The sequence below is a fragment of the Ipomoea nil genome, unplaced genomic scaffold, assembly GCF_001879475.1.
Source record: "Ipomoea nil cultivar Tokyo-kokei standard unplaced genomic scaffold, Asagao_1.1 scaffold1179, whole genome shotgun sequence".
Lineage (NCBI taxonomy): Eukaryota > Viridiplantae > Streptophyta > Magnoliopsida > Solanales > Convolvulaceae > Ipomoea > Ipomoea nil.
In genome coordinates, this window is record NW_017617607.1 from 936505 (window position 1) to 963126 (window position 26622).

Consider the following 26622-nt stretch of genomic DNA (forward strand, 5'->3'; position numbering starts at 1 on the left):
AGACCCAAACTTTCCTATCAGAACACCACCAGAAGTCCAGTCTACCCCAGCTAAGACAAAACGTGGGGCCACACTCATAAACCAGGAGGCCAAGATGCGGGACGTCTAGGGGTGAAAGAATGGACTACCACAACGGGCTTCGGGGACGAAGCCCTTCGTAAGGGGGGGAGAGTGTAACACCCCGTGTTACGACCCCTAAAACCAATTAATCATTTAACCAATTATCCAAAGAAAGAATTAAATTACAATAATTAATTAGGGAAAAGGCCCACCATGGTCCGTGGGCCCTCACCCCTAAAACCCAACCCCTAGCCCTAAAAGGAATAGAATTAGCAAGCCTATAATATTAGTTCCTAATTAGGACTCCTAAATATATAAATAGGGGACTTAAGAGGCACCTAGAACCCCCCACCACAATAATCCCTCACCACACAAGAAGTTTCAAGAATTCCCCTAGGAGAAATCAAGAAAGAAGAAAGCTTCAAGAAAGACCCTTCATAGCCAAGGAATTAATTATGACTAAAAGGTAACCCATGTCTCGACAAAACCTATTTTCATAGCTATGATTCCCCCCTTAGGATTTCTCCCATATTCTTGTGTGTTGATGATTCGTTATATTGATCTTGGTAATTGGTGGTATGATTCCATGGGTGATCTCGATGGTATTAAGAGGTTCTTGGTGATTATATGGTGTTCTTGATGTTCTTGATGATTATATGATGTTCTTGATGTTTATGTGATATTCCTACCAAATCTTGATAATTAGAAGATGAATTGTGTTCTTGTTGATTTAAAAGAAATTAGAACCCTAGGTTGTATCGTGGAACTCGTATGGTATTGTTCTTGGTATATTGGGTGGGAACTCGTATGTTTGGGTGTTGATTATGTTTAGAAAAGCATGATAGGTTATGTGTCGTATGTTTCTTGCGTTTGGATCCGTTAATTGTCCACGTGTTGTTGTCAATTGCGTTTAAAAGTGTCTGAGCATGGTTTCGGGTTCCACAAAGGTTCCCGGGATGTTTTTGTGATAAAAGAGTCAGTGGGGGGTAGGTGGGGGTAGGGGACCCTCCACCTACCTGCGGCCATTGCTGGCGTCGCCGGCAGCGGGCAGCCGGCGGGCGGGCAGCTGCCCGCCGGGCACCCGCTGCCCGGAATCATCGCCGCCGGCGGGTGAACTCTCACCCACCGGCTACCCGCTGGAAAAATACCCAATTTGGGATTTTGGCTTCCCCGTTTGGTGTTCCCCCGACCCCCGTGGTTTCCCAACGGACTCCGTCTATCGTGCCCATGTCTAGTTGATATTTCAGGTACCGTTCGTAGGTTGTATGAGTCTTATATATTGCATGCTAGTTGAATTGGTATCCCGTTGACCTAGGTGAAAGAAGTATGAACCCCTTAGGATTATTCTTAGTATGTGAAGGATCACGCATAGGCTTTGTTATACATTTTCTCCCCCTTCCCAATGTGTTAATGTGGGTTGCATATTCTTGCTATGTGTTATGTGTGCATGATACCCCCAATTTGGTTGCGATCAAATTGGTTATACGGGCAGTTGGATGGGTTGAGAACCATACTGACTGTTAACCAGGTCAGTTGCGATTGGTCAGGTATATAAATATTATATAGGGCTGCGGTCCACCGTTTGGTTGCGATCAAACGTTTCTACATGAGTTGCGGTTCATATTTCCTGCCTGCGGTCATATGACATACTCTTGGGCTGCGGTCCACTGTTTGGTTGCGATCAAACTATGATGAGCTGCGGATCATCGGTCGGTTGCGATCGACCCCTCCGTGTTGCGATACGGGGCAGGGTGCTGTGGGGCCGTGTCAGAGCTATATGCGCTGACCCTCATGTATGGGCATGCGATTGGTCCTGTGGCGCTAACAAAGTGTGCTTATGTGATGAGATATGGATAAGTTGTGATTATGAGTATCTTGGGGGTGTGACTACGGGATTTACGTTGGGGATTGTTTATGTTGGGTTATGATTATTGATTATGCTCAGCCTTATCTACCTTGCCTGTTGCGAACTATATATGCTTGCTATAACTGCCGTTTGTGCTTAGCTCTATGTGTCGAGTCTATCCCTGTTTTAAAAGCTAGAGTTCGTAGGATATATCTTCATGTTCAAAATTGTTTTCGTATATCTATATATATCTCTATACGTATTATATTTCAACGCGTTGGAGTGGGTTACCAACATCTCTCGCTGAACAGATATATTTGGCTTTCAGGCACAGATGAGTAGACACTGGAGCGCGCTAGAGATTCGGAGCGTAGTGTAGATAGTTTCCCTTTTGGCCTGCGTGTCATGCTTATGTATTGACATTATTGAGGATATTAGTTAGTTAGCCTGTGCGCCTGAGTTCTCTAGCTCAGGTGTGGCATAGCACCCAGTACTCTTATGTTATGATTTGGGATTTAATGAGAATTTACCTTTATTATATAAGCCTCAAAAGTTTTAAAATTTCGGAGTGTTACACTAAACATGCAATGCAAGACATAACAGGTAGATAAGCATGCAAAAAACAAGTAGAGGCAACTAAGGCATTCAATACAATCAATTAGCAAGTAGTCAACAAGCACACAAGTCATCATCCAACCTTATACCAAGTTCCAACGGTATAACTCCCCTCCGTCCTTATATCAATTCCAACCTATACCTCCAGGCCACCCTTATATCCCCACCCCTTATGCCTCCGGGCAACTACATGCCCCCACCGACGAACCCACCTTTCAACCACCAACATATCAAGATGGTGCCGCAGTGCCATTCAATGATCCGCACCTCTAGTGCCAATATCAAGGGGTTAGCGCATATACCTCTAACATGACACCGCAGCACTTATAACCTGACCCAATACTCAACGGCAAGCTAGCCGAAGGTGGGTGTGTGCCTTTAGCATAGTCACCGCTATGGTCTGTACCTTTAGTACAATGACCGGGCACAAGTGGTGCCAACCGCCAACAGTTTATTTTCCACCAATCACAATCTCATCAATATCATTTTCATCATCATCATCAGTTACACTGGCCATTGCGCAATGACCACTATACTCATCATCATCAATCAATCAACACATAATCACATAACAAGCAAGACACAACAACAACGACACTAATACACATAAAATCCTAGAACGATGCCTAAAACACCAAACAAGACTAATACACGACAAACGGGATACAACGGGACACGGGGAAACACCAAACGGGAAAAACACCACGAACCACGCCGGGATTCTAGCAGGTAGGTAGCAGGTGGAGGACCACCCGCCGCCGACGGGTTACTATTCCAGCGGGTGGCCGGCGGGCAGACCACCGCCCGCAGGCTGCCCGCTGGAATAGTAGATGCGGGCCGCTGGTACGTGGCGAGTGGTTAGTCCCCCCACCTACCCCCCACTGATACACTGTATCATAAGATCTTGATTTTGGATGATTTAGATTTGTCATTATTTTTGGTATTCTTGTTTCCATAATTAATTTAAAGAGATGAAATTATAATTGTGTCTATTTAAAATTGTATTAATTTGTAATATTTATCTTTTTACTCAATTTTAAGATTTTTAATTATGTTAGAATTTTATATATTTAATGAAAAGTGACATATTTATTCTATCCTACCGATGTTTTATTTACCAAACACCAAACTCCCGCACTAACTAACAAAGCTCACTGGTAAACCAAGAAAAAGGGAAAATGGGGTGTGCTTCTTCCAATAGAATCAAGGCCACCGTAGACATGCATATGATGAGAACGGTATAAAACTGTATTAAATGAACTTAGATTTCAATTGTACAGACAAGAAAATATATTTAAGAGGAATCATAGGGAGACTAGAATAGGGAATCATATTATGACTCAAATACAAGAATCCTAATACTAGTCCTAATACTTCCACTCAAGCACATGGTATACTTGTAACTTGTAGCTTGTCTTTGACAAAAGAAAATCTAGGACCAGGCAAGGCTTTGGTGAATATATCTCTGAGATGGGATTCGCACACATATATTTATCTCCAAGATTATCACACCATAATTTGAGAACTGAAATCCCTATAACACAGATTTCACACAGAAGAGACATGATCCAAATTACCTCAGCACAAACATCTGTTAGAGCTTTATATTCAGCATCAGTAAAAGATCTAGCAACAGTTCTTTGTTTCTTGTAGATCCATGATACAAGATTAGATCCAAGAAAAACAGCAAAGCCACTTGTGGATTTTCTATCCTCCAGACAGCCGGCCTAGTCAAAATCAGAGAAGGCATGAATTTCTCTTGAATACGATTTCCTAACTTGTAGGCCAAAATTAACAGTTCCTTTAACATACCATAAAACTATCTTTAGTTGTTCCAGTGAGTAACTGTAGGCGCATGCATGTGTTGACATAACTGATTGACTGCAAAGGACAGATTAGGACGAGTGATGGTTAAATACTGTAATGCACCCGCTAAACTCCTGTACTGTGTAGGATCATCATGTGGAGTTGCGTCAATGGGAATAGATTTTGACGTGGGAATGGGAGTGGACAAGGACTTGCAGTCTGTCATTCAAGCACGTTTTAAAATATCATGCATGTATCTCTGTTGGGAAAGTAAAATCCCATCATTGTATTTAATTGCCTCAATTCCAAGAAAAAAACCTGGTTCACCAAGATCCCTGATTTTAAATGCAGCAGAGAGTTTCAAAACTAATTGAAGAACTAGATTTGTATCTCTTCCCAACATAAGAATATCATCCACATAAACAGGTAGACATACACAATTAGATCCCTGTGAGTAGTAAAAAAGAGACACATCCATTTTGGATGCCTGAAAACCAATAAATAGTAAAAAGGTGCGCAAACGATTAAACCAAGATCGGGGAACCTGTTTTAATCCATAAAGAGACCTTTTTAGCAGGCATACATGATTTGGATATGAAGCATCAATATATCCAGGCGGTTGCTTCATATACACAGTTTCACAGACATGACCGTTCAAGAAAGCATTACGAACATCCAATTGCTTAATAGTCCACCCAGATGATAAAGCACGAGAAAGAAGTAACCTGACTGTGGTTGGTTTAACCACTGGACTAAAATTGTCAAAGAAGTCCTGACTTGACACTTGATTAAACCATTTTGCTACAAGTCTCGCCTTATGCCTCTCAATGGAACCATCAGTTTTCCGTTTTGTACGAAAAACCCACTTACACCCAATAATGTTCATGCCTGGCTGAGATGGCACAAGTTGTCAAGTCTGATTTTGTAGTAGGGCATTAAATTCCTGATCCATAGCCTCTCGTCATTCTGAAAGTTTAACAGCCTGAGTGTAACAAGTGGGATCCGAAGGACAAACCTGAGCCGTTAAAATAGAAGGTGGAGCCTGAGACCGACTCCGAGTGTGCATCTCATGAGTCCGAACTGTGGACTTGATCGTTTTTTCGCGTGGGCGTTTGACGGGCTGAACCGCCTCAACAGGCAGCTCACGGTCCAGTGAGGCAGATAGACTGGCGGCGGCAGTAGGCGGTGGTGTAGATGAGTATGAATCGCTGCCGGCGTGACTGGGTGGGACGACAACAGGACCGAGTGGCGGTGAAATCGCAGTGGGATGAAGAACTGACTCAGCCGACGGACAAATCTGTACATGTAGAGATGGCTGCACAATATTTTTAGTAGCAAAAGGGTAAACTGTTTCATCAAACCTTACATGCATGCACACATAAATCTTGTTAGTCTGTAAGTCCATGCATCTATACCCCACAAACGACTCAGGATAACCTAGGAAAACATATGGAGAGGACCGGAACGAGAATTTATAACGATTATATGGCTTGAGATACGGATTACACAAACACCCAAAGACACGAAGAAAAGAATACGAGGGATTGGAATTATGCACTTTAAAATGTGAATTGAGATTATTTAATACAACAGAAGGCATTTTGTTAATTAAATAAATTGCAGTTTCAAATGCAAAATCCCAGAATTTATATGGAACAGAGGCACGAGCTGGTAGAGCCAGACCTGTTTCAACTATGTGTCTATGTTTCCGTTTGACACGACCATTTTGTTCATGAGTGTATGCACAGGATTGTCTATGAGAGATACCTAACTGAGTAAAGGAATGATGCAAGTTTTTGTATTCAACTCCTAGATCAGATTGAACGGCTTTAATTTTTGTGTTAAAAGATCGTTCAACCATAGTACGAAACTTAACAAAGATAGCATACAAATTAGATTTTAATTTCATGGGAAAATTCCAAGTGTAGCGAGTATAATCATCTACAAAAATAACGAAATAACGATAGCCATCAATTGACAAAAGAGGAGCTGGACCCCAAATATCTGTGTATATCAAATCAATGACACTAGAACTGGATGACTCAATACGTGCCAATGGGAATCGAGAGGATTTACCCATTTGACACGCATTACACAAACTAGAATTACATCGAATAGAGTTATTTGACCCACTAACCGGACACTACTGAAGAATACGAAGTAAAACACGATGATGTGGATGTCCTAAACGATCATGCCACACTGACGGAAAAGTACGAGCTATAAGGAAAACTGAGGGAGACGGTGTTGCAATAGGGAGCCTGTAGAGACCCCCATGACTATTGCCTTTAAGTAGAATTTCCTTGGTGTTGATATCCTTCACAACAAAAAAAAAAAAAAAAAAAAAAAAAAAAAAAAAAAAAAAAAAAAGATGGAGGAAACTCAAAAAACACTTTATTATCTATCGCAAATTTATGAACAGGTAATAAAGAAGTAGAGACACTGGGAACATGAAGGATATTAGACAATTGGAATGAACGAGATGGGGTATTAAAAGAAGCATGACCTACACGATTAATAGAGAGTGCCTTACCATCACCCACACGCAATGTGTCATTACCCGTGTATTCCTCCAATGTAGAAAGAGCTGCAATATCCGGAGTCACATGATTGGTAACCGCTGTATCAGGAATCCATGTCTGTGAGTCATTAGGATGTGAATTGGTATTCTGATACATCAAATTTGCTTGTGGAGGAGGATCATAGCGATTGTAGCATTTTATGGTCGAGTGTCCCGTACGACCACATAATTGACAAACAATTGCACCATTGTTAACACCACTACCGCCACGGCCACGATGGCCACCACCTCTGCCGAAATTCATTCGGCCACCGCCTCCTACAGCCGTAACCTCCGCGACGATTGTTACCGCCGCCACGCTGTGCAGCGAACGCTGCCAGTGCAACGCCGGTTGCACCGCCTCAAATAAACTCCTGGGCACCAAGAAAATCAGCCAACTCACCTAGGGTGTAACACCCCGTGTTACGGCCTTCAATCCCGGATTAATTATTTAATTAATCCCGTTAATAATAATTAAGTATGATTTAATTCGGTTAGGTTTCCCTTTAATTAATTAATAAGGTCCACCATGAACCGTGGACCCTTGCCTAAATTAGAGTCTTAAGCCTATTAGGAATAAAGAAAGTAAACCTTTTACTATTCAGATTCTAATTAGGAATCCTAGACCTAGTTATCTATTAGGAATAAAGGAAGTAAGCCTTTTACTATTCAGATTATGATTAGGATTCTCTTTAATTAATTAATATGGTCCACTATGGACCATGGACCCTTATCCCTAAAACAAGTCCTTAGTCCTATAAGGAATGGAATTAGCAAGCCCATAGTATTTAGACCCCAATTATGACTCTTAGGAATATATATATATATATATATATATATATATATATATATATATATATATAGGATCATAGGAGGCACCTAAATCTTACACCACAATAATCTCTCACCACACAAGAAGTTCCAAGAATCCCCTTAGGAGAAATCAAGAAAGAAGAAAGCTTAAAGAAAGACCCTTCATAGCCAAGGAATTAATTAAGGCTAAGAGGTAACCCATGTCTCAACAAAACCTATTTTCATAGCTATGATTCCCCTCTTAGGATTTCCCCCATATTCTTGTGTGTTGATGATTCGTTATAATAATCTTGATAATTGGTGTTATGATTCCATGGGTAATCTTGATGATAAGAGGCTCTTGATGATTATATGGTGTTCTTGGTGTTCTTGATGATTATATGATGTTCTTGATGTTTATATGATATTTCTACCGAATCTTGATATTAGAAGATGAATTGTGTTCTTGTTGATTTAAAAAAAAAATTAGAACCCTAGGTTATATCGTGGAATTCGTATGGTATTATTCTGGGTAGATTGGGTGGGAATTTGTATGTTTGGGTGTTGATTATGTTTAGAAAAGCATGATAGGTTATGTGCCGAATGTTTCTTAATTTTGATCCGTTAATTGTCTACGTGTGTTATCAATGGCGTTTGAAAGTGTCTAAACATGGTTCCGGGTTCCACGGTGGTTCTCGGGGCGTTTATTTGTGAAGAAGAGTCAGTGGGGGGGTAGGTGGGGGTAGGGGACCCGCCACCTACCCGCGGCTAAAAGTGGCATCGCCGGCGGGCGGGCAGTTGCCCGCCGGGCACCCGCTGCCCGGAATAGTTGCCGCCGGCGGGTGAACCCTCCCCCACCGGCTACCCGCTGGTTTGCACCCAATTCGGGATTTTGGCTTCCCCGTTTGATGTTCCCCCGACCCCCGTGGTGTCCCAACGGACTCCGTCTATCGTGCCTATGTCTAGTTTGATATTTCGGGTACCGTTCGTAGGTTGTATGAGTCTTATATATTGCATGCTAGTTGAATTGGTATCCCGTTGACCTAGGTGAAAGAAGTATGAACCCCTTAGGATTATTCTTAGTATGTGAAGGATCACGCATAGGTTTTGTTATACGTTTTCTCCCCCTTCCCAATGTGTTAATGTGGGTTGCATGTGCTTGTTATGTGTTATGTGTGCATGATACCCCAATTTGGTTGCGATCAAATTGGCTATACGGGCAGTTGGATGGGTTGAGAACCATACTGACTGTTAACCAGGCCGGTTGCGATCGGTCAGGTATATAAATATTATATAGTGCTGCGGTCCACCGTTTGGTTGCGATCAAATGGATTATACGGGCAGTCGGATGGGTTGAGAACCATACTGACTGTTAACCAGGCCGGTTGCGATCGGTCAGGTATATAAATATTATACAGGGCTACGGTCCACCGTTCTACATGAGCTGCGGTTCATTTTGCCTGGCTGCGGTCAGATGACATACTCTTGGGCTGCGATCCACTGTTTGGTTGCGATCAAACTATGATGAGCTGCAGTTCATCGGTCAGTTGCGATCGACCCCTCCGTATTGTGAGACGGGGCAGGGTGCTGCAGGGCCGTGTCAGAGCTATATGCGCTGACGCTCATGTATGGGCATGCGATTGGTCCTATGGCGCCAACAAAGTGTGCTTATGTGATGAGATATGGATGAGTTGTGATTATGAGTATCTTGGGGATGTGACTACGGGATTTACGTTGGGGATTGTTTATGTTGGGTTATGATTATTGATTATGCTCAGCCTTATCTACCTTGTCTGTTGCGAACTATATATGCTTGCTATAACTGCCGTTTGTGCTTAGCTCTATGTGTCGAGTCTATCCCTATTTTAAAAGCTAGAGTTCGTAGGATATATCTTCATGTTCAAAATGGTTTTCATATATCTATGTATATATCTATATGTATTGTATTTCAACGCGTTGGAGTGGGTTACCAGCATCTCTCGCTGAACAGATATATTTGCCTTTCAGGCACAAAGGAGTAGACACTGGAGCGCGCTAGAGTCTTGAAGCGTAGAAGTAGATAGTTTCCCTTTCGGCCTGCGTGCCATGCTTATACATTTACATTATTGAGGATATTAGTTAGTTAGCCTGTGCACCTGAGTTCTCTAGCTCAGGTGTGGCATAGCACCCCGTACTCTTTATATTATGTTTTGGGATTTAATGAGAATTTACCTTTATTATATAAGCTTCAAGAGTTTAAAAATTTCGGGGTGTTACATAGGGTTACAGTACCACGAACCGAGAGAGATGCGGTGAGATTTTGAAATTCCGACCGTTAACCACGAAACACATAGAGATTCATCTCATCGAGCCCAACCGACCTACCGGCCAAAGCAAGATCCTCTAAAATAACACGAGCACGACCAATATAATCAGCAATCGTGGAATCTCCCTGACTTAGAGACTCTAGTTAGCCAAGGAGATTTAACGAGCGGGCACGAGATGCGGAAGCCAATGACTCTTCTATTGACTCCCTAACCTTCCGTGACGTACGACGACCAACAGCGAGATGCATAACTTTATCACTGAGAGTAGAAATCAACATAGACATAAGAGCCCGATCATGAGGAAACCATGTTGTGTAATCGAGATTAGGCACTGGCAATCCACCTTCGACGACGGGAAGGTAAGGCGGCGGGCTGGGGTGGGTCCCATCGACGAACGACATGAGGCCATGTCCATCCAGAAACGGAACGACTTGAGTTCTCCAAAACAGATAATTTTTATTTGTAAGCTTAATACTGATAAAGTGATGAGTAGTAGAAAGCAAAGAAACGGCAGAGCTAGCGGAAGACGTAACAGCAACGTTGGAAACGGTTCGTTCTGACGATTGAACAGATTCGTTTGCCATTGAGCCAGAGAAACAGAGAAAACCCTAGCTTAACTGATACTAGATGAGAACTGTATAAAACTGTATTGAATGAACTTAGATTACAATTGTACAAACAGGGGAAATATATACAAGAAGAATCATAGACAGTCATACTATGACTCAAATACACCATTGCTTTCTTATGTGGGAGATGTAGGCGATTATGGTGACATTTGATGTAGTAACTTGTATATGTGGGATATATATATATATATATATATATATATATATATATATATATATATATATATATATATATATATATATATATATATAGCTTCCCGTTCAGTTGTGCGGTTAGATCTGAGCCGTTGATCAAATCTAAATCAACGGCTCAAATCAATGAAAATTAAAAAAAAAAAAAAAACGCGTGTTTGGAAGAAAGCCACGCAACTTAAGTGTTAGATCTTAAGCACAAACTCACGCACATTAAGTACAAAACTCACGCACATTAAGTACAAACTCACGCATATTGTTGGACAAGAAGACACGCTTTTGGTAGAGGCTTTTGGTAGACGCTTTTGGTTTTGGTAGACGCTTTTGGTCATTTAGACGTGCTGCATGCTTCTTCATCCAACCCACATTAAGCACAATCTCACGCACATTAAGCACAAAACCCACGCAATTTAAGTATTAACTCACAGACTTGTTTCAACAATTACTGATATTAATCACTACCCTCACACACATTAAGCACAAACCCTACGCAAATTAAGCACAAACTCCACTCACATTAAGAACAAATCTCACGCACCTTAAACACAACAACCCACACTTTAAGTTTTACTAACTACTCATATTAAGCACAACCCCACGCACATTAAGCACAAACTCACGCACCTTATGCACAAGACTCACGCATATTATATACAAAACTCACACACATTAATCACAGAACCGCTCACATTAATGTTGACCTAAATACAAAAATTACAAAATTGCCACCGCGTTTTTTTTTTAAAAAAATTTTGGTAATCCTTGACGTTGATTTAAGCGAGATGAATGGCCCAGATTAAACCGCACAACCGCACCTGAGCAACCTAACCGCACCAGAACCTAATTATAAATATATGTGTGTGTGTATATATATATATATATATATATATATATATATATATATATATATATAATAAAGTTCAAATGCGGCGGGGTCTTCCCGTGTGGCGGTGCGGCGGAATTCCAGAATACACCAACAGTGTTAACAATATGCACCAACAGTGTAACAAAAACACACCAAAATGAAATGCAATAAAACATCACAAAATACACAACAGACTCAAAAAATACACCATATAACTCACCACCCCCAATGGTGTATTTCTGAACAGTGTATGGTGTTTTTACTCACACCTAATGGTATGTGTTTGGTGATGCAGGGCTCTGTTTACTCTGTTTTTTGTGGTGTATTTTCCTAACGTTGATGGTGCATATTTGTTGAACTATTGGTGTTGTCGCACCGTAAGAAATCGCCGCACCATAAGAAATCGCCGCACCGTAACACTGCCGCACCTGAACTCGCCTCAATAACAATATGCACCAACAGTGTTAACAATATGCACCAATAGTGTAAGAAAAACACACCACAGTGAAATGCAATAAAACATCACAAAATACACAACAGATTCAAAAAAATACACCATATAACTCACCACCCGAATGGTGTATTTCTGAATAGTGTATGGTGTTTTTACTCACACCTAATGGTGTGTGTTTGGTGATGCGGGGCTGTGTTTACTCTGTTTTTTTGTGGTGTATTTTACTAACGTTGATGGTGCATATTTGTTGAACTATTGATGATGCCGCACCGTAAGAGATCATCGCACCGTAAGACACCGCCGCACCTGAACTCGCCTATATATATATATATATATATATATATATATATATATATATATATATATATATATATATATATATACTTATATATTTTGATTTTTTTTTGTTTATATTTGTATTTTTTTTTCTTTTTTTTTTTAAACAACATGTTACTCAGAATAGCGTACTACTATTCGCAACAACAATTTGGGTTACAAACAGTATCACCGTCTTGTTTTTATGATATATATTATAACATGTTTTGTAAGAAAATTATAAATGATAAGAATCGAAATCATTGAAAGTTTATAAAAATGCATTTAATTTAGATTTTCAATGATTTTTGTAAACTTTTTAAAATAAAAAAGTTGATAAAAGTTTATGAATATTTTTTACATTGACTTTTATAGTCATACAAAGTTTTAAAAAGTTATGAGATTCTATGAAAAAGTGTAAATACTGTAGTTGACTTTCATACACTAGTGCATGTACTACTTCAACATAAAATGTTTCTCAATCGTATTGTTGTTATGAATACAAAGGGATAGACATTTATTATTATTATATTATTATTGTCGTTGTTGTTGTTGTTTTGTGACGAGTAAGGGTAGAAATAGGTCGGGCTCCTTTGTAGGAGACTAAGACTTGGCTTATTTAAGGCCTAGTTAGGTCTGGCATATTTAGTAAATAGGTCAGGCTTAAGCCCGTTTTAAAGCTTATTTATTAAATAGGCCCAGCCCTATATCTATAGAGCATTATGCTATGGACCCGTGTCCACCATGTTCATGGTGGACATGCTGTATATTCATAATTTCTAACTGTAGATTCATAAAATTTGTAATGTAGATTCATAATTTCTATATTGCACATTCATAATTTCTGTACTGTAGATTCATAATTTCTATATTGCACACTCATAACTTTTGTACTGTAGATTCATAATTTTTATATTGTAGATTCATAATTTCTATACTGTAGATTCATAAAATTTATAAAGTAGATTCATACAGTACAGAAATTATGAATGTGGAGTAGAGAAATTATGAATCTACAATATACATTTTATAAATCTACAATATAAAAATTATGGATCTACAGTTTAGAAATTATGAATCTACAGTATAGAAATTATGAATGTACAGCGTGTCCACCATGCACATAGTGGACACGGGTCCATAACACAATTTGCCTATATCTATAAAGCCTAACCTACAAGCATCCATACATATATATATATATATATATATATATATATATATATATACACTCTCACAAGTAAACAGAATAGTTTTTCTTGACTTTTCTATTTAAAAGTTTATGAGACTTTATATATTGAGTGCTCTTAAGTGTTTTATTTAATTATGTACACATCAACACTGAACAGTCCTAAAACTCTATTTATATTTTAACATGCAAGATCATTTAATTCCTTTCTAATTCCAGGTTTGGAACATAGTCAATAAAGAAGCAAATAAAACTAATTCAAGTGTGAAATTTGTATTTGCTTAAAGATGATTAATTATCGGTGTTTGGCTTTGAAGTACCTAACACAAAGTAGATGTTCAAATTACTGTGATAGATATTCTTTTTTTTCAGGCCTTTAAACAAGCTTCAGGCAAGACCAAGCTAATCGTAGGCTCAGGCTTGAGCCTACGTACAGACTCAGGCCTTAAATTCATATAGTAAGCTCAGGCCTAATTTTCAAAAGTCTAGCTCGGCCCGGTCTATTTCCACCCCTAGTGACGAGAAAAATCCATAGTCACTGTCGGAGATTTCAAGAATGGGCATGGATAAATTTCATTCATGTGTAATATTTTGAAAAATACACAAAAAAATGTAAAGTGCACTAGAAAAATCAAATATGACGATTTCAATTAAAAATGTATTGACAAAAATAAAAAATAGTGTTCATGTATTTTATGCATGGATCCATCATGCTATATGGACCAAAATCTTTTTTACTAAATAAATTTTTATTTGATTTACTTTTAGATAATTAATAGATAATAAAAATGGCCAATTTAATTTATATGTAAATATGTTATTAATGAATATGAAATAATTGTGTACTCGTAATACTAAGTGCACATAAGAGTCTACACAAGTGTACACATTCAATTTGTTTAGTGCTCACACCATAGAATAAAAAGGGGGGCAGTGCACATAAGATTTTACCAAACTGCACACATTTATGCACAAAAAATGGACACATATATGTAACTTAGGTTTGTTCTCATATATCTTTTGCTCTTGACTATCCAGTGTATGGGTTATAATTCCAAACGTAGTAATATGCACACGTACACACGAAGATGTGCACACGTTAAACTACCCTATTACGCACACATAGCACACTATTATGTAAACACCCTTTTGTTCATTCTTCATGTCAATGCTAACACGAATGTGAAATCCAACTATTTTCTCATAGTGCCAACAATGCAAGCATGCACACATACATAAAATACAACGCATACAACATTCTGCCGAACTTTTTATGCACATTGTAATGCACACAAACTACCATAGTAATGCACATGACCTGAGTTCTCTATATGACCCGAGCATTTCATGCACGCTCCATAGTGCACCGAAAATTATATATTAATGCACATAAACTAAGACTATACAAAATTTGGTAAACACAAACTTATATTGCGCTCCAGGACATTACTACCACGGCGACTATCGACCCGAGCCCAAAGAAGGAAAAGAACTTATACATTAATGCACACAAACTTATATTATAATGTTGTATTATATTGTACATTCGAAACATAATAAAGTGCACACGATAGAACATAAAAGGGCACACACCGCACTATCGGCAACGCAATGACACAAAATAAATCAAAGTCAATCGTTGAAATACGTACTAATAAAAAAAACCCCAAAATAAATAAATAAATAATGCAAGAAAAATAGATGGATGTAGAGAATCCTATTCTACCATAAATACACTCCCAAAATCATGCATAACATCCTAATTAAATAATTTTTCTTATCTAATTCATATTTTACATTTTGTGTTTGCCCTTATTAATTACTTTCCTATTAATTAATATTAATATTACTGAAATCATCTCATCCATCCAATTCTATAATTTTAATGGCTACGATCGATTTCTCATTTTGTTCTTATGTAGGAGGGGTTTTCATGTGAACGGAAGCATATATATATATATATATATATATATATATATATATATATATATATATATATATATATATATATATATATATATATATACACACACACACAGTCGGTTCTAGTGCGGGTGGGCGCCTCAGGTGCGGGTGTGGGGTTTAATCTGAGCCATTGGTCTTACTTAAATCAAGGTCCAGGATTACCGGAATTTAAAAAAAAAAATGCGGTGGCAATTTGGCAATTTTGCATCTAAGTCAAATTTATGGTGCGTAAGTTTTGAGTTTAAGGTGCGTGAGATTTGTGCTTAAGGTGCGTGTGTTTTATGTTTAATGTGCGTGGGTTTGTACTTAAGGTGCGTAAATTTTGTGCTTAATCTGAGTAGTTGTTAAAACTTAAAGTGCGTGAATTTTGTGCTTAAGGTGTGTGAGATTTGTATTTAAGGTGCGTGAGTTTTGTGTTTAATGTGCGTGAGTTTGTGCTTAAGCTGCGTGGGTTTTGTGCTTAATATGAGTAGTTGGTAAAACTTAAAGTGCGTGGTTTTGTGCTTAATGTGCGTGAGCTTTGTGCTTAATGTGCGGGGGTGTTGCGCTTAATGTGCGTGAGTTTCTGCTTAATGTGAGCCATTTTAAAATCTTAAGTGCGTGAGTTTTGTGCTTAATATGCTTTGTTCGGTGCTTACGGGGCGTGGTTTATGTACTGGTTTATGTACTTAATGTTAGTGATTTGTGTTCTTAAGGTGCTTTGTTTGTGTGTTCAAGGTTCGTTGTGATTTCTGTACTTAAGGTGCGCCATGTTAATGCTTAAGGTGCGTCCAACCGCACAACAGCCGCATGGGAAACATCACCTGGACCTGAACCCTTCTATATATATATATATATATATATATATATATATATATATATATATATATATATATATATATATATGTATATGTATATATACATATATATATATATATATATATATATATATATATGTATATGTATATATACATATATATATATATATATATATACACACACACAAATATAGGGGGCACGCTCTCATGTGAACAGCCGCCCAGGAGAGAAATAAAAACCATTTAGCGTCATCCACGTGTATAGATCAATGAATCATATTTAATTTTTAAAAAAAAAAAAACGATGTGGTGGCATTTTCGTAAATAACTTAAACTTTAGTGCATGTAAATGTGTTATAAGTGCAAGTAGCTGGTGCACCTTTGCAAGTAAAAAGTGCAGGTAAAATCACTTACAAGTGCACCTATTTTCACTTACAAATGCATATAATTTTACCTTGTTAACATTCATGCACCTAGGTGTAACTACTTATAACTATATATATATATATATATATATATATATATATATATATATATATATATATATATATATTTGAAATTAAAGATTATTATTCTTGTTATTGTTATACAAGTGTGAAAATCTATGTTACTCCTTAGCCACTTCTCCACGCTCATCGTCTGGGAATAAGGGGGGCTGGTGACGAGCAGAGATATTCAATGAGTATGCGCAATTATTACTACCTAGCTTACTCCATTACGCTCTTTACTCGGGAGTAAGGGGGTTGATGAAGGGATAATTAGATGAGTCATTTGGACTCGACCCGAAGCAGCAAGCTGTCAAATCAATTAACACGGTCAAATAGTAACGGCCAAGGGCATGTGTAGAATGGTGCACTTAAGGCAGAGCCCAACGCCCTTATTAGAGCACCAACCCATAAAGAACAAAAGTTATAGAGGGGAGCACACAACAATTACTAAGGAGTCATGTGTTTCGCTTAATAGGAGGTCGTTGTGCAATTATTGTAATCGTTATACTTAGTAGCCCATTGTCGAGTATAAAAGTATGTGCATGTGACAATAGGGAGTATGACAAAAAACTTTGTACTCGGACTCTGAAACAAAACATTCTACTTACTTACAAATATACCTAGGCCAGTAACTTATTTACCGTCAAGTGTTTTAATCTTTGTGAATGAGTTTAAATTTGCAACAAGAGTTGTGTCTAAAAGCAAGAGGGTTCTTACAACATGAGGAAGTCATATTCTGTTGGAAAGCTTCAAAGTTAGAAAGGAAACAAAGTGTCTGCCATTGAAAGAACTTAAGGGAGCTCTGGTTATTACACTGTGAATGTATGAAAAAGGAAAGATGTGATGGACAACAAACATACACAGCTATATAGGTAGTTATAACTGCCAGGGAAAACAAGAAAAAGACCATAAGGCCCCTGACTACTTAATAAGCTAAAAAGGAGAAAAAACAAGTAGCATGTAGAACAGATTTGAGCTGATTTTAGCTGCTAGGTAATCCCTTATTTCATCACCCCCCCCCCCCCCCACCCTGTAAGCTGGAGCATGAAGATCTTGAAGGCCCAGCTTATCATGAAATTTATCAAACAAAGGCTTAGCCAAGGCTTTTGTGAAACCATCTGCAGTATGATTTTTTGAAGAAACAGCAAGAAGCTTGATGATTCCTTCATTGATATTTTGCCTAACCACATGACAATCAATTTCAATATGTTTAGTACGTTCATGGAAAACAAAATTCTCACCAATGGCAATGGCAGAGTTGTTATCACAGTACAAGGTCACTGGAGTGGTGAGTCTCACCTTCAAATCTGCTAGCAGGAACAACAGCCATTGTATTTCACAAGTTGTTGAAGCCAAAGCCCTGTACTCTACCTCAGAAGATGATCTAGAGACTGTTACTTGCTTCTTGGTTTTCTATGAAACCAATGAATTCCCAAGATATATGCAATATCCAGTCACAGATTTCCTGCTATCCACACAAGTTGCCCAGTCTGAATCTGAAAATCCCTGCAACTTTAGAGATGTATTAGAAGAGTAGAATAGGCCTTTTCCAGGTGCCCCTTTTAAATATCTTAACACCCTATGAGCTGCTATCATATGAACATCTCTTGGCTTCTCCACAAACTGACTCAACTGCTGGACAGCATATGATATATCAGGTCTAGTATTGGTTAAGTACAAGAGTTTCCCAATTAACCTTCTAAAGATCTCAGGTTGTTCAAGTAGAACCCCATCACAGTTGTTTAGCTTTTGACCTGTGACAGCAGGAGTCTTGGCTGGTTTGGCTTCTAAAAAGCCATATTCTTTTAGGATCTCTAAAGCATACTTACTCTGGCAAATGTTGATTCCAGCATCAGTCCTAAAAGCCTCAATGCCTAAGAAATAGTTCAAATGGCCCAAGTCTTTGATTTTAAACTCTCTGTCTAATAACTGCTTTAATTCATCAATTTGAATAGGATTTGTTCCTGCAAACAGAATATCATCAACATACACCAATAGGGTAATGAAAGAGACTCCTATCTGTCTAGTGAACAAGGAAGGATCTGCAGATGATTGCGGAAAGCCATGCACCTGTAGGGCCCTAGTCAGTTTGGCATTCCATTGCCTACTTGCCTGTTTAAGGCCATACAAAGATCTCATGAGCCTGCAAACATGATTTGGCTTATCATTCTGAAAACCAGGAGGTAAAACCATATAGACTTCCTCCTCCAAGTCTCCATGTAGAAAAACATTGTTGATATCAAGTTACTGAATGTCCCAAGCCTTTACAGCAGCCACAGCTAAGAAAGTCTTGATTGTGGTCATTCTAGCCACAGGAGAAAAAGTTTCAATGTAGTCTACACCTAGCTGTTGAGTGTAGCCTTTTGCAACCAATCTGGCCTTATATCTTTCTATAGAGCCATCTGCTCTATGCTTCACTTTATATACCCATCTACAACCAATGGGAGATTTACCAGTTGGTAAGTCTGTCAAGATCCAGGTTTTGTTCTGATTCAAGGCTTCTATTTCAGCTTCCATAGCCTGTCTCCATTCAATGTAACACCGCTTCTTGATAAGATTGTGGCTCTTCAGAAGAGGAAATGGATGCTGCACAGATTCTATGAGTAAGAGGTAGATTTTGGTAAGAAATGAACTTCCCTATAGAATGAGGAGATGTTCTGGCATTGGTGTTGTTGGATGTGGCAGTCTGACAGACACAGTCTTGTAGCTTTGAGGGAAGATTCCTTGCTCTCATAGATCTCCTAGGTTGCTGCTGATCAACCTGATCATTAGTATTTCTGAGATCACTCACAGAATATGATTGTGTCATGAGCATGATCATGATTAATGGAATAATTCCTGGATTGTGAAAGCTCAACATGGATGTCTGGTGTCTGTTGTTGCTCAAGCTGAATTTCTGTGGAATGGTCATTCAACAAAGTATTTTTGACCACTTCACTTTCAGTATATGTTGGAATCAAGGGAAGAGGAGGACCAGGATTATCTGATGCAGCAGTGTCAAAATTAGGCCCTGAGTGTTGTCCCTTGAAGGGAAAGATATGCTCATGAAAAACCACATTCCTAGAAACAAAAACATTTTTGTCAATGATATCAAACACCATATAGCCTTTCATATTGGCAGGAAATCCCAAGAAAATGCATTTCTTGGCTCTTGTTTGCATCTTGTTCCTCCCTTGTGAAATAGTAGCAGCAAAACACAGCATCCAAAGGATCTTAAGTGATTGTAATCAACATTTTTTCCATACAATATTTGGGAAGGAGTCTGACCATCTAAAACTTCAGTAGGCAGCCTGTTAATGAGATAAGAAACATGCAAAACACAATGGCCCCAAAAAGTGTCAAAAAGACCAGATTGAAATTTCAGGGCCCTAGCTACATTCAAAACATGTTGATGCTTCCTCTCTACCACTCCATTCTGCTGAGGGGTATGTACACATGACCTTTGATGGACAATCCCTCTTTCATTAAAAAAGGTTTGCATCAGAAACTCATTCCCATTATTAGTTCTGACAGTTTTAATCTTGGCATTAAAATGAGTGAAAGCATAATTATAGAAGTTGTGAAATATTGATCTGACTTCTGACTTATGCTTCATTAAGTGCAACCAAGTATATCTACTATGATCATCAACAATGGTTAGGAAATAATGTTCTACCTTAAGGGAAGCCACAGAGAAAGGGCCCCCAAATATCCATGTGTATTAAGTCAAAACACTTCTCAGATTTACTATTGCTAAAGGGAAAAGGAGATTTCTTATGTTTGGCAAAATGACATGTATCACAAGCAGAACCAACAGTAGTATAAGCGGCAATTTTCACTCCTTTCAACAGTTGCATTTTATTCATTGGGTAATGACCCAGCCTATTGTGCTATATCTCAGCAGACAAGCTATGACAAACCATTTCAGTGAGGTTATTAGCAGAGTGAACAAGGTGAGCTTTCTTCCTGATTGGAGGGTGGGAGATCAGGTACAATCCTCCTCTCTCTTTAGCAAAACCATCCAAAGATGGCCCTGGATATTACAGTAATCAGCCCCAATAATAATCTCATATCGTGATTGTCTTACCAATTTGCTAGCAGAAACAATATTGAATGAAAAGGATGGAATAAACAGCACATTTTTCAGCAGTATATCCATGTGAAGCCTAATGTCCCCCATGTGTGTAACATTAACAGTTTCCCCATTAGGTAACTTCACTAATATCCCATGAACATCATAATAAGATTCAAAATAGTCCAAGGAACAAGTAATATGGTCTGTTGCACCAGAATCTAAGATCCAAACATCAAGGGAATCCAGAACAGTATTAACATGGGGATTAAGAATAGACTTGCCTTCAGTATGTTTTTCTGTAGTCTTTCTGAAATCTGAATTGGTTCCAGTGTTAGACAAGGTCACAACTGCATTATTGGATGAATAACTCCCTTGACCTTGATTTTGCAATAAGGTTACAAGCCTTTGAAACTGTTCAGCAGTGAGGCCTACATCACCTACTTGATTCACAGAAGCAGTTGAAGTCTGCTGAGAATCCTGAGCCTGTTTATCCTTGGATTTGTAACCTAGAATCCATCCTGGGGGAAATCCATGCTTCTTATAACACTTCTCAATTGTGTGTCCTAGCTTGCCACAGAATGTACACTTAGGTACACTTTTTCCAGAGTTATTGTTGAACTTCCTTTTGTTAAAAGAGGTTGCAGCAGCCACAACAGTTTGATCATCTGAGTTCTACACTGTTGTGTTTTGCACAACATTGGACTGAATCAAATCAGAATTCTTCATGATGCCAGAGTTTCTGAGCTTTCTCTCCATTTTTAGTGCCATGTTGAGAACCTTCTCCATGACTGGGATAGGATCCATGACCAAAATTCCGGACTTAATGTTTTCATACTCTTCATTCAGTCCTTCCAGGAAACGAATAATCTGATCTTCCTGTTTTTCCTTTTGAATTTTACTGATGAGAGCACAAGAGCACCTTGGTACACACTCACACTTAGGAATCGGCCTCATAGCGTTCATTTGCACCCATAGAGCATTAGATTTTGTGAAATACTCATTAATTGAAAGATTACCTTAAGTGCACCTGTAAATTTCATTCTGCAGTTCTGCAATTCTATGAGCATCGACCTGAAAGTATCTTCTCCTAAGAACACTCCAGATCTCAGTTGCAACTTCGAAATACAACACTCCTTCTGCAATCGTAGGACTGAGAGATTTAAAAAGCCATGAACATACGATATTGTTGCATCTTCTCCAGATCGGAAACCTAGGATCAGATTCTCCAGGACTCACTATGCTTCCATCAAGAAATCCATACGTATTCTTAACTTCAAGTGCAATTCTCATTGACCTACTCCAAGTCGCATAGTTAACTTCTGACAGCGGAGGGGAAACGAGCACAAGATTAGGATTCTCCGTTACGTGTAAGTACATAGGATCATGGAACTCTTCCACGCGTTGAACAGGGCTAGGGTTCATCGGAATTTGATCGGACGACGTAGCTTGATCACCACCATTCTCATCACCGGTTTCAGTTTCCGCCGTGACTACTGTGGCGTAACTCCGATGGCGCTCTGATACCATGTTGGAAAGCTTCAAAGTTAGAAAGGAAACAAAGTGTCTGCCATTGAAAGAGCTTAAGGGAGCTCTGGTAATTACACTGTGAATGTATGAAAAAGGAAAGATGTGATGGACAACAAACATACACAAGTATATAGGCAGTTATAACTGCCAGGGAAAACAAGAAAAAGACCATAAGGCCCCTGACTACTTAATAAGCTAAAAAGGAGAAAAAAACAAGCAGCATGCAGCAAGCAGCACGTAGAACAGATTTGAGCTGATTTTAACTGCTAGGTAATCCCTTATTTCATCAATCCCTTATTTCATCATATTCCCCAATAGCATGTGTTTTACAAGATCAATGTTAATGTTCAACTTTCGTACTTGTATAAGTTTCAAAATACTTTTCAGTTAAAATACATAACAGATTGAGCTTCGTTTTAAGCTAATACTCAACAAATTCAATCAAGTTAACACCTCATTGTCTCGATTTATTTAAGTGTTGTTTACATTCATTATGGCGTACGTGTGACCATTACATTGAATTATTGTTTATAATAAAGTATTATGTCCAATTTAATACGGAGTATATTTAGATAAAAAATTATATTGGTTATTTGGTAATAACTTATAGAGTAGTATAAAATTTCAGTAACACTATGATGGGGCCATGAGGAGTTAGTTAGGTCGAGTTAGCTCGTCATGGGCAGTCCAACCAATTTGTCACCTTAAAACACCACATGTTCATAGACCATTAGCATAGTTGAGGCCTGAGGGGGTTATGGTGGTTAGGATATATAGGAAAGTTATTCATTCAAAAACTGAATAAAGTAATTGGACTTTAACATTATCCACAACAGTAACTTCAATCCATATATATATATATATATATATATATATATATATATATATATATATATATATATATACACTAGTAGAAAATGGACCAAAAAAATACTACAATACACGTCTTTAATTACAATTAAAGACTTCTAAAGTAAGGGAAGTAACGCGCAGTGGCATTTAAGTAAATATTTAAAAGACTTTACGTGTCTTTACTAAATTAGTAAAGACGCGAAAATTTAATGCGGAGACAGTGCGCGTCATTATCGTCAAGGTAAAGACTCGTATTTCTTTTATTTCATACATATTAAAAAAACCATATAAATATCTTTTACTCCACAAAACCCTAAGTTTCCTCTTTCTCTATCTCTCCCTCTTGCCGTCGCACTACACTTCTCCCTTCCGCACCTCAGTCTCTTCCACCTGCCCCGCCTTCATCGCTCAGTGCACTAAACTTCTCTCTGTCTTCGTCTTGCTCTCCTCAGTGGCTCCCTTCCGGGCCTCAGCGTATAAGTCATCCCCAAGACGGAGTGCGTCAAAGAGTAGGCCGTGGCCGTGGCCGTTTTCCGCTGGGATATCATTCAACGGCATCTTCAGATTCAGATCTATAACCGTGAAAGGCGATGGCAGCTTCAGATTCGACCAACACATCGCGTGTTCTACATCCAGCAGTGGATCTGGCGGCAGTGACCACTTCAAATCGCATCTCTCCCTTCTGATCCAGCCTTCAATCTCCATTTACTGAAACGAAGACAACTATTACGATCTCGTTGGGTGATTTTCTATTACGATCCTTTCCTCTACTCTACATTGCAGTGAATCAATTTTATTTCTCTGTTCTGGATGTTTCGAAGTTACCAAGACTGGATTTTTTGAGTTCTGTTTCCTAAACTGTGAGTGTGCGGCTGATAGCATTTTTGCGTTTTGATTTGCAGTAAAACTCTATTGAAGCCGACAATACTTTGGATAAAGCTATTGAGAAACCGTAGAGAGATTCAGCTGGAGCAGATGCTCAAAGAAATTGCCAAGCTTCTCGAAACTGGTCAGGAAGCCACTGCTCAGATTCAGGTATAAAGCACTCTTTCTATGCTAATATTCAATCCCAGTGCTCATACAATTATTTTCATTTTATATGCAATTCATCTAATCCTACCATTTGGAGATTTAAATGATTATTAAGTATTAACAATGGGGTTTGTTGTTACTATATCATGTGGAACATATTATAAGAGAGGAGAAAATGATGGCTGCCCAGGAGATAATTCAGCTATTTTTTGAGCTCATAAGTGTTCATCTTCCAATAATTGAGGCACAAAGGTATACATATTTGGTTTTCTGATGAGGGAATATTGGATTCTTTAATCCTTCTTTTTTAAGTATCACACACACACACACACTTGATTATTGTGACTCTTCAGCATACAGGTTTATCATAGTACTAGTGTATTTCTCCATTTCAGAATAACATGTAATCTGTAATGAACAAAGAACAAGTTTAGTGTATGCATGCACAACAATTATTAATGTTTGAATGTACTTGAACTATTAGAGGATTACTGTAAAATTCCTTCAGCATCTAAGGTGTTTCATTGAGTTGTTTTGAGTGCCATAGGATATGTTTATGAACAATTCCCTTTTATATCACATTCACATGATCAAGTTTGCCTGACATACTTGATTTCCTTGATATGATATGCTTTATAGGGCTAGTTGTGGCATTACTTGGAAAAGAAACTACTGCTGGTGATTTTCTGGTTGAAGATGTTCTAGAGGCTGGCCTAGCACAACAAATAGAGCAACCACTTCAATCAGGTGAGATTGCATAACTTGAATGTTTTCTTAATCTTCTGGCATTTTATTCAGTGTATGTGCTTGCTTGTTTTTTTGGTGCTCTGCCATTCTTTGGACCGAATTTGAACCTTTGTTTGCATGCAGCCCTGCAAATTAATTTAGTGTCCAGATGAAGTAATATGAATCAAAGTTTTCTTTTCAGTATTTAATCATGAAGAACTGATTTAGTGTATGAGCTTGAGTAGGTGATTTCATCATATATAAATTAATGGAAGTTGGAGTACTACAACTCTTATACTAAACAAACATTAGAATTAGTATGTAAGCATTCAAGTTAAAACTTATTTATTGGATGAACAGGTGAAGACAAGTATGTGGTATTCATCTCTGGTTTGAGACTTTGAGTGTTGGGAGCGGCACCTCCAATCCTCTACAATTTCAGCTTTTAATTGATCATATAACTAGACATCTAGGAGATGAGATCGAAGGTTTTGTTTCATTTTCTTCTATCACATATTTTGCATGTTACTATCTGATTGATTTGAGCAATATCTTTTTAACTTGTTCAAAAAGGACCAAAATATCGCATCTCAAATTGTTCAAGTAGTCATTGCTATAAATTCTGTCGAAGTTCCAAGTGGACTTCTGAATGGTTAGGTAAACTCTTTGCTTTCATTATTATAGAATAGATGTTTGAATATTTTTTTCCTTTTTATTATTATTATTGTAAGTTAAATAAATTTCTCTTATTTGTAAACGGTCTTCTTATTTTATTTTTTTTTTTTTTTGTGAGAATACAGTGTTCAATTTCAATTCATCAGACACATCTTCTTTTTGTCTCTTAAGTTGATGTTTGTCTATGAAATAGTCTAAATGATATAGTTAAAAAATATTATGTTGTAACTCTGGATATAAATATGTGCCTAGAATGGGCTCTACTCATTGTTATGGTAAATCCAGTATTAATTTTATAATTGAAAGAGTTGCACTGTCTTTTAAAAATTGATAGTATATATACTCATTGTTATGGTAGTTGCATTATAATATTTTATAGTTTATATACTCATGTTCTTTTAATTATCCAAAATTTTGTAGGTATATCATGACACAAATGTGTATTCTAAGGATGGAATATATGAGATAAGGAGGGTATGGATAGACTATTTTGTAAATAAGTGCATATAAATGTTTATTATGTGATTTAGATGGAATTACATTATATATATAATGATAGATTAATGTTAGGGTTATTATATTGTGTTTAGAAAATTATGTATGTTGGATTATATATATATATTGTGTTGAATGGTTTGAACCATATAAATGTTGTTTGGTGGGGGAATTTTCTGTTGAGCATGGTGGGGGAATTTTCTGTTGAGCAGGGATTATATTGAATTAAATTTAATATTAAAAGAATATAAGTACAGGCGCATTTATTTTTTTTTTATTTTTGTTAAACACAATACGCGTCTTTACTTAGCTAGTAAAGACGCGTAAAGTTCCAGCTTTCCGTGTCTGCGCCATACGCGTCTTTGCCAAAAAAGACGCGTAT

The 26622-nt window shown here is 38.0% G+C and overlaps 1 protein-coding gene and 1 long non-coding RNA gene across 4 annotated transcripts; one reads left to right on the forward strand and one right to left on the reverse strand.

Moving 5' to 3' along the window:
* Positions 1-20843: 20843 nt before the first annotated feature.
* Positions 20844-22460, reverse strand: LOC109183798. Its single transcript, XM_019333861.1, has 3 exons — positions 21961-22460; positions 21711-21831; positions 20844-21605 (listed from the first exon to the last, which is right to left on the reverse strand). Exons 1-3 carry the CDS (start codon positions 22458-22460, stop codon positions 20844-20846), a joined length of 1383 nt encoding a protein of 460 aa, XP_019189406.1.
* Positions 22461-23947: 1487 nt separating this feature from the next.
* LOC109183778 lies at positions 23948-26320 on the forward strand. Of its 3 annotated transcripts, none has more exons than XR_002054632.1 (5): positions 23951-24048; positions 24215-24347; positions 24510-24596; positions 24984-25091; positions 26166-26320. It is a non-coding gene; the product is annotated as an uncharacterized LOC109183778 (long non-coding RNA). The 3 variants fall into 3 exon arrangements; XR_002054631.1 differs by having other exon boundaries at positions 23953-24053; XR_002054630.1 differs by having other exon boundaries at positions 23948-24347.
* Positions 26321-26622: the final 302 nt, after the last annotated feature.

Excerpts from the sequence above, each read along its gene's own strand:
- LOC109183798 (XM_019333861.1), bottom strand. The coding sequence starts at position 22,460 with ATGGTATCAGAGCGCCATCGGAGTTACGCCACAGTAGTCACGGCGGAA. Across the intron at positions 21,832-21,960 it reads CTGCAGAATGAAATTTACAG|TAAAATTCAAAAGGAAAAAC; the intron begins GTGCACTTAAGG and ends TGCTCTCATCAG. Across the intron at positions 21,606-21,710 it reads CTATCCCAGTCATGGAGAAG|AACTCAGATGATCAAACTGT; the intron begins GTTCTCAACATG and ends ACAACAGTGTAG.